General features: G+C 40.5%; 1 protein-coding gene across 2 annotated transcripts in view; it reads left to right on the plus strand.

The window, feature by feature from the left end:
• The window catches only part of HJURP (Holliday junction recognition protein), a 29,998-nt gene extending 13,315 nt beyond the window's left edge, over nucleotides 1-16,683 (plus strand). Inside the window, exons 7-13 of one of the 2 annotated variants that reach the window (XM_089512320.1) lie at nucleotides 337-398; nucleotides 1,021-1,131; nucleotides 4,770-4,842; nucleotides 5,652-7,183; nucleotides 9,502-9,565; nucleotides 12,365-12,458; nucleotides 16,012-16,683. In XM_089512320.1, coding sequence (XP_089368446.1) covers nucleotides 337-398; nucleotides 1,021-1,131; nucleotides 4,770-4,842; nucleotides 5,652-7,183; nucleotides 9,502-9,565; nucleotides 12,365-12,458; nucleotides 16,012-16,141 — 2,066 coding nt within the window. In that variant the 3' untranslated portion in view covers nucleotides 16,142-16,683. The remainder of the gene's footprint in view (nucleotides 1-336; nucleotides 399-1,020; nucleotides 1,132-4,769; nucleotides 4,843-5,651; nucleotides 7,184-9,501; nucleotides 9,566-12,364; nucleotides 12,459-16,011) is intronic. The other variant, XM_089512321.1, reaches the window with a different exon arrangement.
• Nucleotides 16,684-17,341: the final 658 nt, after the last annotated feature.

A 17,341-nucleotide genomic window follows, 5' to 3' on the forward strand; every position in this document is an offset into this window, starting at 1 on the left:
ATTGCTAATCTAATAGAGATGCGCCATTCATAGATGATAATGTTGTTTTCAGATTGTCACTGTTCAAATGTAGGGAGCAGTGATGAAAGAGACAAAGATATAGCACTACAATTATCTTGTATTGATTTTAACTTTTTGTTTTTGTTTTTGTTTTTTGAATGCCTGGATAGAGCTGTCTAATATTACATAAAGGGCATTTACCTCAAGTTCTTTTAGGGAGTTAATTCTCCTGTAAATATAGAATTTTCCTAAACAGTTTGGAAAAAAACCCTTAAAATCACCATAACCTACAGGTATTAGTTATCCTGAATCTTGAATTGTTATCTTGAATTGCAGATCACAAAGGCAAAGTTGAGCTGGCATCCATTAAAAGACACTTGGATAATATACATATAAAGGTAACATTTCAGCATATATCAAAGTGAATGAATGTTTTGCTAAATGTATTTAAAAATTCAAGGTATTTGTGCTTCAGGAAAAATATGATTTAAGAAAAGAAATGGACTGAGAATTAATTGGTGCTGCTTGATTCCTTTACCTTCTTTCCTCCCTTTTTATGCTGTTCTTTGAAAACTGACAGGAAGTAAGGCCATCTGGAGAGATTCTGAATTATTTGGCAATAGAAATTCCTTTAACTTCAAGGACTGATTACAAAAGCTTTCTGTACATGTTTTTAATATTTTATAATGTCTAGAGTCTTTGTTTACTCAGTAAAATCCCGGCCTCGAGTGTTTCATTAGCACAGATTCCCCCCCCTCCCGGAATCTTGAAATTTGAACCATTTGTTAGGAACCTCACCTCCTTCTGAATGCATTGTGTGTCTGTCATAGTTCCTGTTCAGTTCCTTTCTAACCATTACACAAGTAATTTTAATAGGAACTTTTTCTGTCTTTACAGTAGTTTCTGACTTTTCTTAGAAATCTAGGTATAACCTGTACCTAAATGAGAGTTCACTACATAGTACGGATCAAACCCTTTGTTTACTCTGAATAGCTGAATGTTATTTCTTTTATAATTTAGGAGAATGTTCTTCCCATATACTCTTCTGCAACACCTGTAAAGAATAAATGCAGAGTTGAAGTGGACCTGCTGTTGGAGGATGGTTCCAGTTCTATTCCAAAAGTGCTTACGGTAACAGCTGTTTAGGCAATCATATTACAATTTCTTTCCACATATAGCTGCAATATAGTTGGTATTATTTTGTCCGCATAACTGCAGCATATACTGTATGGGTTTCCCATTTATTCCTACTGAATAGATATGATATCCACATGCACATTTCAAGTGCACACGCATATCATGTCTTGAAATGGATGGAAAAGCTTTACATATAACAGGTATATGTAGAGAAATTGCTAAGCAGTAAACAGTTACTAAATTGAAGTAACTTCAGTTTACTTGAAGTGAAATCCAGTTCAATCTTAATCATATGCATGGTTTAGACACATCAATTTAAATGGAAATTAACTATGGTATTTTAGTCTTAAGAGACTAAAGCTGCTGCCACATTGTAGAATTAATTGCAATTGGACATCACTTTAGCTGTCATGGCCCCATCCTATGGAATCCTGAGATTTGCAGTTTGTTATGGCACCAGAGGTCTCTGACAGAGAAAGGTACTGTATATACTCATGTATAAGTCTAGACATTTTGGTCAAAAAATTGAACCCAAAAAACTGACTCGACTTATCCATGGGTCAATATAAGCACTGTATCTTAACTCTTATTTAAAAGAAGGAAACGTCTCCTAGTGTAAAGCAAGAGTATAATATGGGAAGCACCGATCCCCTCTATTCTCTCATCCATTCATTCTTAAGAATAAGCACAAAAAGTTATGTCTGATGGAATTTTATAAGTTCTTTGACATTGTTTTGTTTTGCTTCATCCTTTAGATCCTTTGCTATATGCCCCTAAATTTTACCCTTGACTTATCCACGGGTCATAGCAAAATCCATAATTTTGGCCCCAAAACTTGCCGTCGACTTATACATGAGGTCGACTTATAGTCGAGTATATACAGATAAATATCTCAAAGAATTACTTATCATATAATTCCATAACGTTAAATCATGGCAATTAAAGCGGTGTCAAATTGCATTAATTTTGTAGTGTAGATGCAGTCTAATATTAAGAACTAAGATTTTTGAGATTTGTCCTATGTTAACAAACAGCTGGTGGTAATTAATAAGGTACCGTATATTCCGGCATATAAGACAACCGGGCGTATAAGACGATCCCCAACTTTACAAATTAAAATAGAGTATTTGGGATATACTCACTGTATAAGACCACCCCTCTCTTCCACGATAAGTCAGAAAGGAGCTGAAGGCACACGACAACAACAACAGCAGCAGCAGCGGCAGAAGAGAAAGAGGGGGGAGGAGAAAAAAGGAGAAGGAGAAAGAAGAATAGGAAAAAGAGGATAAAAAGAAAAGGAGGAGGAGGAAGAGGGAAAGAAGAAGCGGAGGAGGAAGAGGGGGAGAAGAGGAGGAGGTGGAGAAAGAATAAGAGTAAGAGGGGAAGAAAAAGTAGAGGAGGAGGAGGAGAAAAAGAAGGGGAAGAAAAAGAGGAGGAGGAGAAAGCAGAAGATTAAGGGGAAGAAAAAGAGGAGGAGGAGGAGGAGAAGAAGAAGGGAAGAAGAGGAGGAGGAGAAAGAAGAAGAGGAAGAGGGGAAGAAAAAGAAGAAGGGGAGGAGAAGAAGAAGAAAAAGAAGAGGGGAAGAGGAGGAGAAAGAGGAAGGGCCCAGCTAGCTGGCTGCCTTCTCCCGAGGCAGGGGAGCCGCGAGGCATGTCCTCCGCCTCGGAGAAGGCCTTGCAACCATAGGCTCTCTTTAGGACCCAACCAGCTGGCTTGGCCTTCTGATAATGTCCCTAGAGTTGGAAGAGACCCCAAGGGCCATCTAGTCCAACCCCATTCTGCCATGCAGCAAATCACAATCAAAGCATCCCCAACAGATGGTCATCCAGCCTCTGCTTAACGACCTCCAAAGAAGGAGACTCCAGTACACTCCGAGGAAAGAGTGTGTTCCACTTCTGAAATAACAGCATACATAACATTATTTCACTTGCCTCGACAACTCTTCTCGCCCTTCCTCTTGGTGCATCTACACTGTAAAATTAATGCAATTTGAAGCCACTTTAAGAGCCGCTGCTCCATCCTATTGGAATCCTAGGATTTGTAGTTTTATAAGGTCTTTTGCCTTCTCTACCCAAAGAATGCGGCCGGGGGGGGGGGGGCTGCTCCAAACTACAAATCCCAGGGATTCTGTATGGATGGAGCCGTGGCAGTTCAAGTGGCTCCTATTGGAATCCTAGGATTTGTAGTTTTATAAAACTTATAAAAACTACAAATCCTATGCTTCTGTGTGGATGGAGCCATGACAATTAAAGTGGATGGCGCATTCTACCTCTACAATGTAGATACACCGTGAGAGGCATGTGAGAAAGAAAGAAAGCGGGAAGCCTGGAAAAAGCCTCCAGACAGACTCCTAAGGAGCAGCCTGGCAAGTTTCTCCGCGCGCCAAGAGGAGTTTTTCTTTTTCTCTCCAGTTAGCAAAAGAAAAGAAACAAAGGTCCAAAACACAGGGCAGCAATAGTCCAGTTTGAGAGGACTTTAACTGCCCTGGCCCAGTGCTAGGGAATCCTGGGAACTGGAGTTTATTGTGGCACCAGAGCTCTCTGACAGAGAAGGCTCAATCTCTCACAAAACTACATTTCCCAGAATTCCCTAGCACTGAGCCAGAGCAGTTAAAGCAGTCTCAGACTAGATTATTGCTGCAGTGTGTTTTGGACTATAGTCTCCAGCCTGCCAACAAAAAGTGGGTCCTTGCTTCCTCCTTCCCAACTGACTGGGGAGCTCTCTCTTTCCCCCAACAAGGCTCCATCCTTCACAAGAGAAGGGAAGCGGAGAAGCAGAGGCAGAGTGCGGGAAACCCTCTGCTCCTTCTCTTGGGAAGGACTGAGCCTCAGGAGGGAAGGTAGAAAGACCTCCTGCCGCCCCTCCCCAGAGAGGAATGCCATCACTTTCCCCCTGGGCGCCCGGGAAAAGGAGGACAGGAGGGGAAGGAAGAGGAGGGAGCAAGGAAGGAAGGAAGAGAAGGAAGCAAAAGGGGAGGGAGAGAAGGAGGGAAGGAAGGAAGGAAGGAAGGAAGGAAGGAAGGAAGGGGGAAAAGCGAAGGAAGGAAGGAAAGGAAAAGTAGTGGAGAAAGAGAGAGAAACCTGGGAAGGGAAGGAAGAAGGGAAGGAAGGAAGGAAGGAAAGGGAGGGGAGGGAGGGAGGGAGGGGAAGGGGAGGGGAGGGAAGGAAGGAGGGAGGGGGGAAGGAAGGGAAGGGGGAGGGGAAGGAAGGAAGGGGAGGGGGAGGGAGGGAGGGACGCGGGCTCTCTAGGACCTAGCCGGCTGGCTTGGCCTTCTCTGAGGCCGAGAACATGCCGCGCAGCTCCTCTGCCTTTGGGAGAAGGCTAAGCCAGCCGGCTGGGTCCTAAAGAGAGCCTGCAGCGGCAAAGCCTTCTCCCGAAGGCAAAGGAGCCGCGCAGTGTGTCCTCCGCCTTGGGAGAAGGCTTTGCTGCCATGGGCTCTCTTTAGGACCCAGCCGGTTGGCTTGGCCTTTTTTTCCCCGGCATACAAGACGACCCCCGACTTTTGGGAAGATTTTCCTGGGCTAAAAAGTCGTCTTATACACCGGAAAATACGGTACATGTCACAAATAAAAGAAAATAGCATTTTGGAAATCCCTGTATACTAACTGCCTGTTTTGGGGATTTGGACTTAGGTTGCAAGAACAAAAGCAAGGGATGATCACCAGTGGCTTCCTTTGCAAGAGCTGGGCACTGATTCCTTAAGTGGTGAGCATAATAACAAAGTGTAAATGTTTTGGTGAAAAACACGTTCTTAAAGGGAAAGTGAATAGTTCTACAGGTTACACAAAAAAGCCTGAATCATATTGTTAGTCATGACTAGAATAGAACCACTGAATCAGCTGGATTTACTTACATGTTGACTCACTCTTTCAGAACTGATTCAGCGGGTCTGTTCTAGCTGGGATTAACCAAAGAATGACAAAGCCAATTTAACAGTTGAGAGACATGTTAAGACTATCCCATGATACAACTTTATTTAGCAACATTTAGATCTGGATTAGATGTGGACTGCATATATTTGGGATTTGGGCTGTAGTTATAGGGATTTGTAGAGAAAAGGGCCAGCTGGACGAGCATGTATTTTTCTGGTCCACTGATCAACCCATGACTGAGAATGTATTTATCAAAGTTGTATCCACTTGTCTACTCAATTTCTCTGTTGATATAAATATAAATATTGTAAATATAAAATCCCCTTTGATTATTTCCTCTGGCCCCTCTGTGCCATCTGAGTAGAAACAAATGTATGCTCAAATACATCCTAAGTAGTCAGATAGCTGCAGGGGTGAGAAATTGTCAAGAGTTGTGCATTGGACCCCAGAGGATCTTAATCATACATCCGCAATAATTTATTCTATTACTCTAGTCTGTTCTCTTCCCTTCCATTACTCTATTAATACTGCCTACAAACTGTTAACTGTGTAACATACTTGTGACAACAGCAAGACTCTTAAAACTAAACAATATTAAATACAGTGTGTTATAACCTCCTTTTAAAAAATTTGATCTAATAGGTCATCCTGATGTGGTCCCAAGGAAGCAAGTCTTGACTACAAATGTACATTCTTCATTGCTGTGTCACCAGCCATTTAACTCACATGCTCCACATTTAGCCAACGGGACTATGGTACCTAGAAATCCGTTCCTTTGGAGTAATAATGAAACTGGCTTCAGTAGCTTTTTGGAAATGTATGAATCTGCAGATGAACATTGTTCTTGGAATAACGTCACAATAGCAGATTTGTACCCAAAAATGGTGAAGACACTTAGCAGACTGTTGCACAAAGCTTCTTCCAGTTCATTAATCAGGTGGAATAAATACGGGTATTGGCACCCTAAAAAAACAAAGCTTAATACTAGTAAAGAGAGAATAAGGAACTTCAGGTCATTAAATGTGAAATCTAGCTTGACAATGACAGATGATAATCAGAAGAAACATAAACTGTCCATGACAAATATGAGAAATAACAGTTCTTTTGATGATGATGAGCTTCAAACTGAATATTCAGTGAACAATGTGACTAGTGTGGTGTCTTCTGTGAACTGTGATACGGACAACATGGAAGTAAACTCTTCTGGCATTGTTAAATATCATTCATTTGATGAGAAAGTGGGACAAAATAGCCTGGAAACCACAACTTTTCATAGTATTGTTTCTTCAGATGAAACCTTTCTGGTCAGAAGTCCAACATGTACTCCATTATCTTCAGACTGTGTAGAGAATAGTCATACTTTTGAAGAGTCCTTTTCTCCAATGGACACTGCAGATTCAGGAGCAGTATTTAATCTAACAGTAGAAGAGAAACCTGGGGAAATGGACACTGTTGCTTTCAAGCCTGCCTCATGTTTAAACGTGCCCTTGAATAGTAGCACAAATTCTTATTTGCAAAATAAGAAGCTTTCTCCAGTAAAAACTTCAAATACATTACTGGAGAATCATGAGACTAAAATGTTCAATAATGCTATTTTGTTACAGCGGAGTTATTCACTATCATCTCTTCCTGTTAATCAAAGTCCCATGAAAGTTCGCCAGAAATGTGAAGATGCATTTGAAAAAATGTATAAGGAACTGTGTTCCCCAGTGTTGCAGAAATCGTTTAAGTTTTCAAATATGTGTACAAGTCCTCAGAAGTCTACAAAATTATGCACATCTAGTTTTAATGGTGTATCTTCAAGGTATCAGAAATGTAACAGTACATTTGACAGCATATACCAGCAATTGTGTTCTGAAGGATTTCCAAAAAGTCCTACATTTCTGAGAGCAGCAAGCCTAAAAAGAAAGTATGAAGGAGTGCACATGTCTGAAACTGTAAATGCTCTAGTTAATTCCCCAGTAAGAACTTTACCTGTAGTTTCCAGGATTAAAGGAGCAGCAAGTTTCTTCAGTGAGGACTCCTGGTGTTCACCCATAAAAAGATTAAAAAACTTATCTGAGAACTATTATAGAGTTCATGAAAAACTGCCTTCCTGGAAAAATAATCTTCAGAAAACTGACATGACTTTCACACTGTATACTCCTAATGTAAACTATTGGACCTCACACATGGTAAGAATGCTCTAGTATAAAAAGTATTCAAACCTGAAAATTTCTGAAAGTACCTTAACGTGTCTGTTCAACAAACTTTCAGGGGTAGGTTTGAATTGAACCCAATTTATGTTTCTGAGTAAACCTTTATATGATGGAAGTAGACATCTCACTAATTGAGATGCCTCCTAATATGTACACCCAAACTTGTTTGTTTATTTTTTTAAAAAGTTTTTTTTTTTTTTGTCTAGCTAAAATTGGACAGCATTAGTATTTGAATACAGAGGGTGAAGTATCCCTTATCCAAAATGCTTGGAAACAATGTTTCATATTTTGGAATATTTTTGGAATAGTTGCATGTGCATTATGAGATATGTTGGAGTTAGGCACCAATTCTGAACATAAAATTCATTTATATTTCATATATACAGTAGAGTCTCGGTTATCCGACATTCCGGATTATCCAACTGTCGGATAAATTGGCGTGGCTGTGGGCCTTTCCGCACCCCCAGACATGCCCCCAAACAGAAAAGGCTCCAAGCAGAGTGCTGCGAAGGAGAGGAATGGGTGCTCGGCCCAGTCCCCTCCTCCGCGCCTTGGGTTTCCTCAGCCTGTGGAGAGTGTGCACACTCCCCGCAGGCTGAGGAAAAGGAAGCCGGGAAGGGGAAGACTGCACTCCCCGCAGGCTGAAGAAATCCAAACGCCCAGTCCTCTCCTTCCCAGCTTAGTTTTCCTCAGCCTGCGAGGAGTGCCTGCACTCCCTTTGAGCTGAGGAAAACGAAGCTGGGAAGGAGGAAGGGAGGAGGGGAAGGGAGGCAAGGGTCTTTTGTCCTCAATGACGGTGCGAGGTGCGCAAGCGCCGTCATTGGAGACTGTCTGGATTATCCAACATATTCAGTTATCCGACTATCAGCCAGCCCATTTATGTTGGATAACTGAGACTCTACTGTATACCTTATAGACATAGCCTGCATGTAATTTTATACAATATTTAATAGTTTTGTGCATGAAACAAAGTTTGTGTACACTGAACCAACCGAAAGCAAAAAGTGTCACTGCTGGCCACCCATAAAATAAATAAATAAATATATATATATATATATATATATATATATATATATATATTGGATTTTCAGTTAATGGATACTCCACCTGTACTAGTACTTGAATAAAATAACACCTTTTAGCTAAATAACAACACAATTCAGATGTATGTCCAGTGCTTGGCATGTTATTTTAAAAAAAAAAGAATTAGTAAGTTTACTCATTCTGATCACCCAACAGGTCATTATAATGTTACAATAATCCAAAACAAGATGGATTGCTTGTTACGGATTAGTTACTGCCCTTATTACTATTGTGCAATGGGGGACATTCAAGAAAGTGTTCTCTAGTTGCCCAAGCCCCATCAGACAACAAGTGAACTATTCTGCCTGGATTCCTTCTCCTTCCCCATACAGGCACACTGAGGTACAACACGTGGCTGGTGTGTCACTGCACACATGGCACAAGCCTGATTTGGGCAGATAGGTAGATGTAGTGATCCACTCACTTTTTCTTGGTTCTTTATCTTATTCTTTTCCAAACAGTTGCTTTAAATTTCATGCCTCCCTCAGTCTCAGGCATACAGACAAACATCCTTCAAACTTGCTCAATTCACACTAAACCAGCCAGTTTGCATATGTGCCTTGTGCCACTGTTTTGAGCAGCCAGCCTAGCAAGACAGGCCCCTTTCCCATTCACCCACATTGACTCTTTCTTTTTGACAGTGACAACATGTCAGAAGGGAGCAAGGTGGAACAGGCATGCTGGTTTTTTTAAACATTTTCAAGTGAAGCTCAAGTTGTCAATATATCTCATACTCTTTGCCTCCCTCCTTGGTAGTTTCTCTGCTCCTCATTAGCTGCTCCACACACATGGGGAAGCAGCAAAAGACAGCTACCCACATCACCCTGAATTCTCCCATTCCCGTTGTTTATTGGGAAAGTAACCAGTAATAGAAACCTTTTATGCTACATCGAAAAGTAGTGAATTACATCTCTGGCTGTTACTGGTGAAACTAATCCTGTACCAGCTCACTAATGCAAAAGGAAGCCGTTACCAACGTTATTTGCTTCACATAGTATTTTATTTCCAATCTCTGCTTGTATAGCATAAAAGAAAAGGTAATAAATGTTCAATGGATTTATCTGTTTTCCAGTCTGCTATACTCACTGCAACTATAAAGCACTGAAAATTCAGAAAAAGAATAGCAGTCTGCTAATATTGGTCAATACTAATCCTTGGCTATTCATATTATAATTTTACTTAATTTTAATGACTGAATGCTTAATTTCCAGGATTCTGGATATTCTTTATCTTCAAATCACAGCTTTCTGGCTTCTTCAAGTGCTAATATAACAGGTAGGCTCTTTGATGCTCAGTAGATGTTGTTTTGAGGCTGGATCAAGCAATTTTCTTTACATCTTTCATGGTTAAAACTATTCTTTTTGGGGCATATCTGGTTAATTGCAAGAATCATGCAGTTTTCCGTTGCTACAGGAACTCTGGTTTTAAAAATCATTTGACATTTGAAATATGGAAGAACTGTAAAAGTATAATTGTGTGGAGGTATTCTCCCCAGCAGAAAAGAATATACACTGGTTGATGGTTGAATAACTATTCCCTGTTTCCCAGATTTTCATTTGTTCCGTTGTCTCCCTTTTCACAAGGAAAATGGGAATCACAGCAATGCAGGTTGGCAGTTCTATTAAAAATAGCTTTGAACAAGAAATTGTTGTTGACTAAACAAATCAGAAGAAACTAACTCAAAAACATAACTGTATTAGTCTGGGAAACCGGTATGCAAAGGGATCTTGTAGCACGTTTGATATTAACTGAAAGAAAGAAGTTAGTAGCATGAGCTTTCATAGACTTGAGCCTACTTCATGTAGGCACAACATGCATCTCAAGAAGTAGGCTCAAGTCTGTGAAAGCTCATGCTACCAACTTCTTTCTTTCAGTTAGTCTCAAAGGGGTTAAAAGATCCTTTTGCATACAGAAGAAGCTAAGATATTAATAGAAATTATTGTAGTGTTTTTGCAAATTTTAATAATGATTTTCTGTTTACATGGTCTGCTTATTTTAAACCTAACAATACAAACCAAAGCATGGCCATACACATATGTCTGCGCACTGTTAAATATTTCAAATGGAAACTACACGCAATTAGCAGTTAACATACCATTGATTCAGCAGTAAAAGTGAGCTAAACAAGCAAGGGGGATTTCCAGATTTGGAAGTAAAATCACTTAGAGATAAATTTACTACATTCCAGTTAGAATATCTTTGGACTAGAATCATAGAATCATATAAAGTATGTTGCTTACAAACACAAAATATGTCATAACACGTTGCTCTGCAACATGTGCTCTTCAGAGCACAAAATGTTGGACAAATACTGACTGCATCCTGACACATGAAAAGAAAGGGTTTGATTAATGTAGTTAAGACCAACAAACAGGAAATGACTATGTCTAACCTAGAAAAAAATGCAGACAAGTTGCTAATTAGTTTAGGGATGCTAAGGTTTCTACCTCTAACATGACATTACCGTATATATTCGGCTATAAGTCAGCCTCATGTTTAAGTCAAAGGCAGGTTTTGTGGCTAAAATTATGGATTTTGATATGGCCCATGGAAAAGTGAGGGTAAAATGTTGGGGCATGTAACAAAGCAAAGTTTCTGACAGAAATACAAAGGAAAACAATGTCAAAGAATTTCAGCAGGCATAACTGGTTGTCCTTATACTAAAGGCAGGATTAATGAGAGAATAGAGGGGGAGTCAGTGATTTCAGGACAGATTACACCCTTACCTTTTACCAGGGGATGGTCCCCTTTTTTGGTAAGAGTTAATGTACAGTATTTACATTGACCCATGGATAGGTTGACTCAGGTATTTTGGGTCAATTTTACGATTTAAATTTCTAGACTTATATGTGAGTATATACAGTAAACATAACTTAAATTTATAGATGTACTACTTATAAAAGAGTTGTTAAAATCTTGTGCTAGAGAAGAGACAGAAAATGTGTGGCCTGTGAGCCATGTGTAATCCTCGGGGTTATTATTACAACTGCAAGGGTCTTTTCCAAGGGCCTGCTTCACAAACTGTTACAGCCCTGGTTCTTTCCAGTGAACAGAATGAATCAACAAGTCTCATTTTTATAAGAAAAGGTTTCAGTCTTGTTAGTAAGTATATGCAGATGATAAAAATGGAGAACTGTTGCAGCATAACATCAAAGTATTACGTGTCCATGAAAGGCACTCAGTAGAAACAATTTCCCTGTCAGAGATCTCACATGCTGTAAAGAGAATCAGCAGTGAAGACAAGGTGTATATGACCTTCATATCACTGGTGATTTCTCTCTCTTTTTAATTTGCAAATTGGTATCAGAGTAAAACCTTTATTTATTATTGAAATGTGAACAAGGAAACAAGCACATATGTCTATAGTTTGCCCCAATAATGCTGTTACTGTTCCTTTTAGAAGGTTTATACCATAATAAGCCAAGATACGGACATACCTTTTTCCATGCGCATGTACCCCCCTTTGTCTTCTATTCATGTAAAATAGAATAAAACCAGAAATCCTTTATTAGCCTTATAGTTTTGTGTTTCATTCTAAGCATGAAACTGTGATTATCACGTGTGGAACAAAACCAGAATATTAATTTATGGTTTGAATTTGGTTTAATATTCTGTCTTGTAAAGCTAGCTGCGGGAATAATGGTTCATGAGTAATTTCCTAGTTTACTTTTGATTGGTGAATGACACCATCCTTTAAAAAACAGTGTATCTCAGTTTCATAAGCTGATATGTGGTTATCCCAAATGTGGCTCAACTATTTTTGTTTTTGCTTGCTTATATAGTAAAGCAAACTTATAGAAGGACATAGATTTTGTTCTTAAAAGCCTTTTAAGTATGGGCTTGAACACATTTATGTATTAATTTTGTAAGGACACAAAGAAACATTTATTTTTTAAAAAAATCAGGTTTTGATTTACTTTTATTTATACATTTTGCTAAGTGGAAAGGCTTCATCTGCTTTTTTATTGTTTGCCTTGTATAAGGTAGATTGATTTGTTTTGTCATTTTCATCCTTTGCTTCCCAAGTTCTTAGATGAGTATTTATTTTATTCATCATGTGTGTCTTTTTAACAGAATCCATGATAGCAGATGAGAATGACAATAAGAGTATTTCCATGTGTTTGCAAAATTATGTCTTTCCTGGAGGATCACAAAACTGTACAGTAGAGTAAGTGCCACCTGATTTTCTTTTCACTATCCCTTTGTCCATTTCTGGGAGAATGTGGAGAAGAGATAATGTTTAAGAGGTTCCTATTAGCCAGCACACTGGAAATACAGATTTTGTCTTGTGCTGAGAGTTGCCTTAAAATGTATTTAATACAAATCAGAAAATCATTAGTCTTACATGTTCACAGATACTCATGCAACTGACTGGTTATTTTTTGTTAATAATTCTAGGACAGGGATAGGAGTCTTTTTCAGCCTAAGCTTCTCATAATTGCTTCAGAATCTTACAAAGGCCATGGACTAAAAGGGGTAGTGAATCCAAGTAGGTGGAACCAAGGCCTCAAACAGATGGCCCAAAAGGTCCATCCTGGGACAGCCTCCACTCATGCGGGGACCATGCACGCATGGTCTCGAACTAGGCCACCAAAAAGGAACAGTTTTTTTCCTCTCCTTTTGGCCTGGCTCTTCTGGGCTCGGCTCAACCTCCAGCTGTGTTTAGAGCAGCCTTTTTGGCCCACCTGTTTGAGGTCTGTATCAGCATTCTCTGTTTCTCCATTTTTTTCCCTCACTCTGTTCTTTTTCTACCTTTACTAGTTTCTCTCCCTTTCTTTCTCCCCTGTCATTTTCCTCTCTGCACTGAAATGGATGCCCCCTTTTTCAGTACCCAGAAATGGGTCTACTCTAGAGACCTCTGTGTGGTCAAATCATTGCATTTTCTCTTCTGTATACTTAGGAACAGCCTCTCCTTTATCAATACCTGGAAATGAAAACAGTACAGTCAGCCCTCAATATCCGTGGAGGATCCTTTTCGGAACTCCCCACAGATACCCAAATTCTTGGATGATCAAGTCCCATTGTCCCTAATGGCAGGGCAGCCACATGGCTTGCAACTTGGAGCCTGGATGTTCCATTCCAGGTATTTAACCTGGGGGGGGGGGGGGGGGGCTCTGATACCCAAGCCCCAGGTCTGTCTCCCTCTGGCCGATGGGACTCCAACCTCCACTTCCAATCTGAAGCCAAGCCCAGGGAAGAAGCCTCGGAAGGGGGGGAGAGGAAGGGAGGGAGGACTTCAGTGCAGTTGTCCCCAGTGGTGGTATAGCTGCATGCACACGCTGCCATTGAGGACAACATGAGATTGCCATCCACAGATGCTCAAGTACGCAGATGGCATGTCCACTGAGGTCCCACTGTAGTCTGATGATGCAGGAGTTAGTTTCAAAGGTTGCATCTTCACTGCAGAAACAGTCCAGCTTGCAACCACTTTAACTGCCATGGGTCAATGCTATGGAATCCTCGAATTTCTTGTTTGTTATGGCACCAGAGTCCTCTGACAGAGAAGGCTAAATGTTGCACTATACTATAATTACCAGAATTGCATAGCATTGAGCCATGGCAGTTAAAGTGATTACAAACTGAATTATTTCTGCTGGGTGAATGTAGCCAAAGGTGCTTCAAGATCCCTTTGCGCACTGATGATACTGGAGTTGCCCGTTCTCTATGCTGTCTCATTCTTGTGAATGACCAGGGGTATGGCCTAGTGAGGAAAAGTGCAGTCTTTATGGAGAGCCTTGAGAGAGAGTACCCTGTATTGTTCTAGGCAGCTTTATATCATTCTTTCTAGAATTCAAGTAAGAAAATAGGACAGAGAAGCCGTTACATTCTTTCAGGGTTCTTATTGGCAGTTTAATTGTTTTTATAAAGTAAGAGTAATTATATCTGAATTAATATACAGTACAATCCCAGAATTCGCAGGACTGGTATCTGCAGTTTCACTTACCTGTGATCATGATGGCCAAAGTCCTTCATGACCTTTTGCTTGTCTTCTTGCTCGTGGCAGGCTGCCAGCTTCTACACAATCTGGGCACTAGGGCCTCCATGGACAAAGGAGAGGAGAGTGGGGGATAAGGCTGCCCACACTGAGCTCCCCAAACCAGCCCCTTCTGCACATGCTAAATGGGGTGGGAGGCCCTGCTGTCACTACACTTCTCTCAGTCAAAGAAACAGACAGATTGTTTCTTCAACTGAGAGAAGGGAGGCATACTTCTCCCAGCTGAGGAAAAGGGCAAACCACTTATTTGGCTGAGAACTGAATAGGAGCTGCCCCTTCTCTCAGCTGAAGAAAAAGAAAAAAAAATCTTCAGAAAATGGGGGGGGGGGGGGGATATGATGGTCGTACTTAGTGTAAGAAAGTGGTTCTCAAGCTTTCTGGTATGATAAACCAGCAGGGTTTTTCCCCAGCATCTCAGGGATGAGCACTGTATAGTCGGCCCTTGGTATCCACAGGGGATTTGTTCCTGACCCCCTCCCATGGATACCAAAATCCGCATATGCTCAATTCTCATTGACCCCAGTGGCAGGGCAGCCACACAGCCATGCTGCCATTGGGGACAATGGGACTGAAGTATGGAAGTAAGGAAAGGAGGAGGGACTCCTTCTTCCTTTCCTTACCTCCTTCCTTCCCCCTCCGAGGCTTCTGCCATGGGCTTGGCTTCAGGACTGGAGGCTGGAGCGCAGTCGGCTGGAGGGAGCCAGAACTGGGGCTTGGGTCTTAGAGCCTGGAGGTTCCATCCTGGGTGTTGGGCCTGGGGGCAGGGGGGGCTCCGAGACCCAAGCCACGGTTCCAGCTCCTTCCAGCTGATGGGGTTGCAGCCTCCACCCCCAAAGCCAAACCTGGGGCAGAAGCCTTGGAGGAGGAGGTAGGGGGTAAGAGAGGAAGGAAGGAAGGAGGGAGGGAAGGAGGGAGGACTTCAATCCCATCGTCCCAGTGGTGGCACAGCTGTGTGCTGTCTGCGGATGCTTAAATCCGCAGATGGCAAGACAGCAGATACCAAAGTTCTGCTGTATTTGTACCAAGCAATTGTTTCTTTCTTCCCTGGAAATGTGCTGTGGACTGGCAGCCAATGGATTGCAGACTGGCACTAATTCATGGCCTTTGAATACCACTGATCAAACGAAGCGATCATACCATACTCTAGCTGGAAAAACATACAATTCACACCCAATACATTATATATAACCAGTATTAATATATTCTGACTGGTTCACCATGACTTCAAAAAGAAATTTCTCCCAGTCCTGGTAGGAGGAGCAGGAGATGTACCTGAATTTTCTACATGCTGTACTGCTAAGCTGTGTTCTATGCCTTGCTTCAGATCACAGATCAATATTGTTAATGTTCTAGATAAACTCAACTCTATTAAAGTATGCAGGATTACAATTTTACAATGTTAGTGCAATAATGGCTTTAAAATTATTAGCTTTGGTGTTAAGGTTGTATATTCTCATTGTACACCTTATGTAATATACAGTGGATTTGATTATCTTATCTTTGTTTATGGATTTCTTTGTCAAGCTGTAGCCATGCATTAGTGCATTAATTAGGTACGGAAATGGTGCAACATGGTGGAAGGTTTTTTTCTCCAACCTGTACAAAAGTGCAAAAAGCCCCCGTCTTCAGGTGAAAGAGCTTGTTTATTGACAGCACATGTTCAGATGCCTACACTCTAGGATTGTCACTCCTTTTTATTTCTTACTGATAAAATTCTTTTTTCCAGTGTTTCCAGATGCTTGAACTACAATGATGGGAAAATGAGAAGTAAAAATGTCCATGTGGAAGAACTTGCATGTAAAGACTATGAAGGGTCATCTCTGGAAGAATATGCCAAGGGACTTCATAACTTTTAAATAAAAAGATAACTTGCTTAGATCCAAAGTGTCTTTTCATCCAGGAAAGGAACATTGTCCCAATGGACTTTTCATGAATGAAAATAGAAAAACACTTCACCAGCTCTCCTTAATCTTACAACCCAAAAACTTCACTTTGAATACAGAGTCACAGACTTTAAAAGCATGCTGAGACTGCAAAGGAAGAGAGAGCTGTGAATACTCTTGTTTTATCAGCAGACCTTGGCTCATGTGGCACTGAATCCAACCCATTATACTTATGCTTTGCCACCCAAGAATTGAATAGCCTTCCAGAAGTTAAATAGGGACCACATCTCTAAAAACAAACTAATCTTGCTTTTTTGCAGAGATCATTTGGCTTATTAAGAGAAAGTTCTCTTCCTCCTTGAAAGCTCATCAAGCTTAAATGTTCCTTATTAGGAACAAATCATTTTATGGTGACTAAGTGTTTGCTTGGCTAATCAAGATATACTCTTAATCCATGATGTTCTGTAAAAGGCTGTTCAAATGCATTTAATTTACCATTTGGTGAGCATCAACATTATTCTGTTGCTGAAAATACTAAATTTGGAAAGATTGTGTATTTCAAATATGATTTTAACATGTTACATGTGTACACCAAAGTGCTCGGCACTTTTATATCTTTATTGCATAATAAACCTTTATATATGGTTGAATTTAGGTTGCTTAACTGAGTTTTTCAATTATATCTGGGAGTTTTCTGTTTGAAAAGAAGAGGCAAGCTAGACTTTTGCTCTCAGCTTCTAGTATAGTATTTTACTTCCTGTCCATTTCCTAATACCTACCTCCTCCGTTTCTTGCCTACTATGCTGTTGGGTGGGCAGGGGGAATTAATGTTACAGCAAATCCCCACTTCTCTGACAGGGTAGGGTCCAGAGAACTATCAAAAAGTGGAATTGGTTGAAAAGTTGAATCAAGGGTTTTTTTTTAGCTTGCAAATGCATTTTGGCCACTGAAAATGTAAATAACACATGATATATCACTTTTGGATATGTGCAAAGAACACCTAAAAAATAGGAATTTAATTTGTGCTTCAGACAGTTGCCTTTGCAGAAGGACTTTCATGTTGTAATGTTTATCTAGTCCTGGAGTTCTCATTCTGAAATGGTTATTATGCGAAGTTCTATCATAACTAACAGATAACTCAACTATATTACTCCAGTCAATAACATCACACGA

This window comes from Sceloporus occidentalis, unplaced genomic scaffold (genome assembly GCF_023333645.1).
Source record: "Sceloporus occidentalis isolate IW3139 unplaced genomic scaffold, rSceOcc1.0.p SCAF_2, whole genome shotgun sequence".
Taxonomy (NCBI): domain Eukaryota; kingdom Metazoa; phylum Chordata; class Lepidosauria; order Squamata; family Phrynosomatidae; genus Sceloporus; species Sceloporus occidentalis.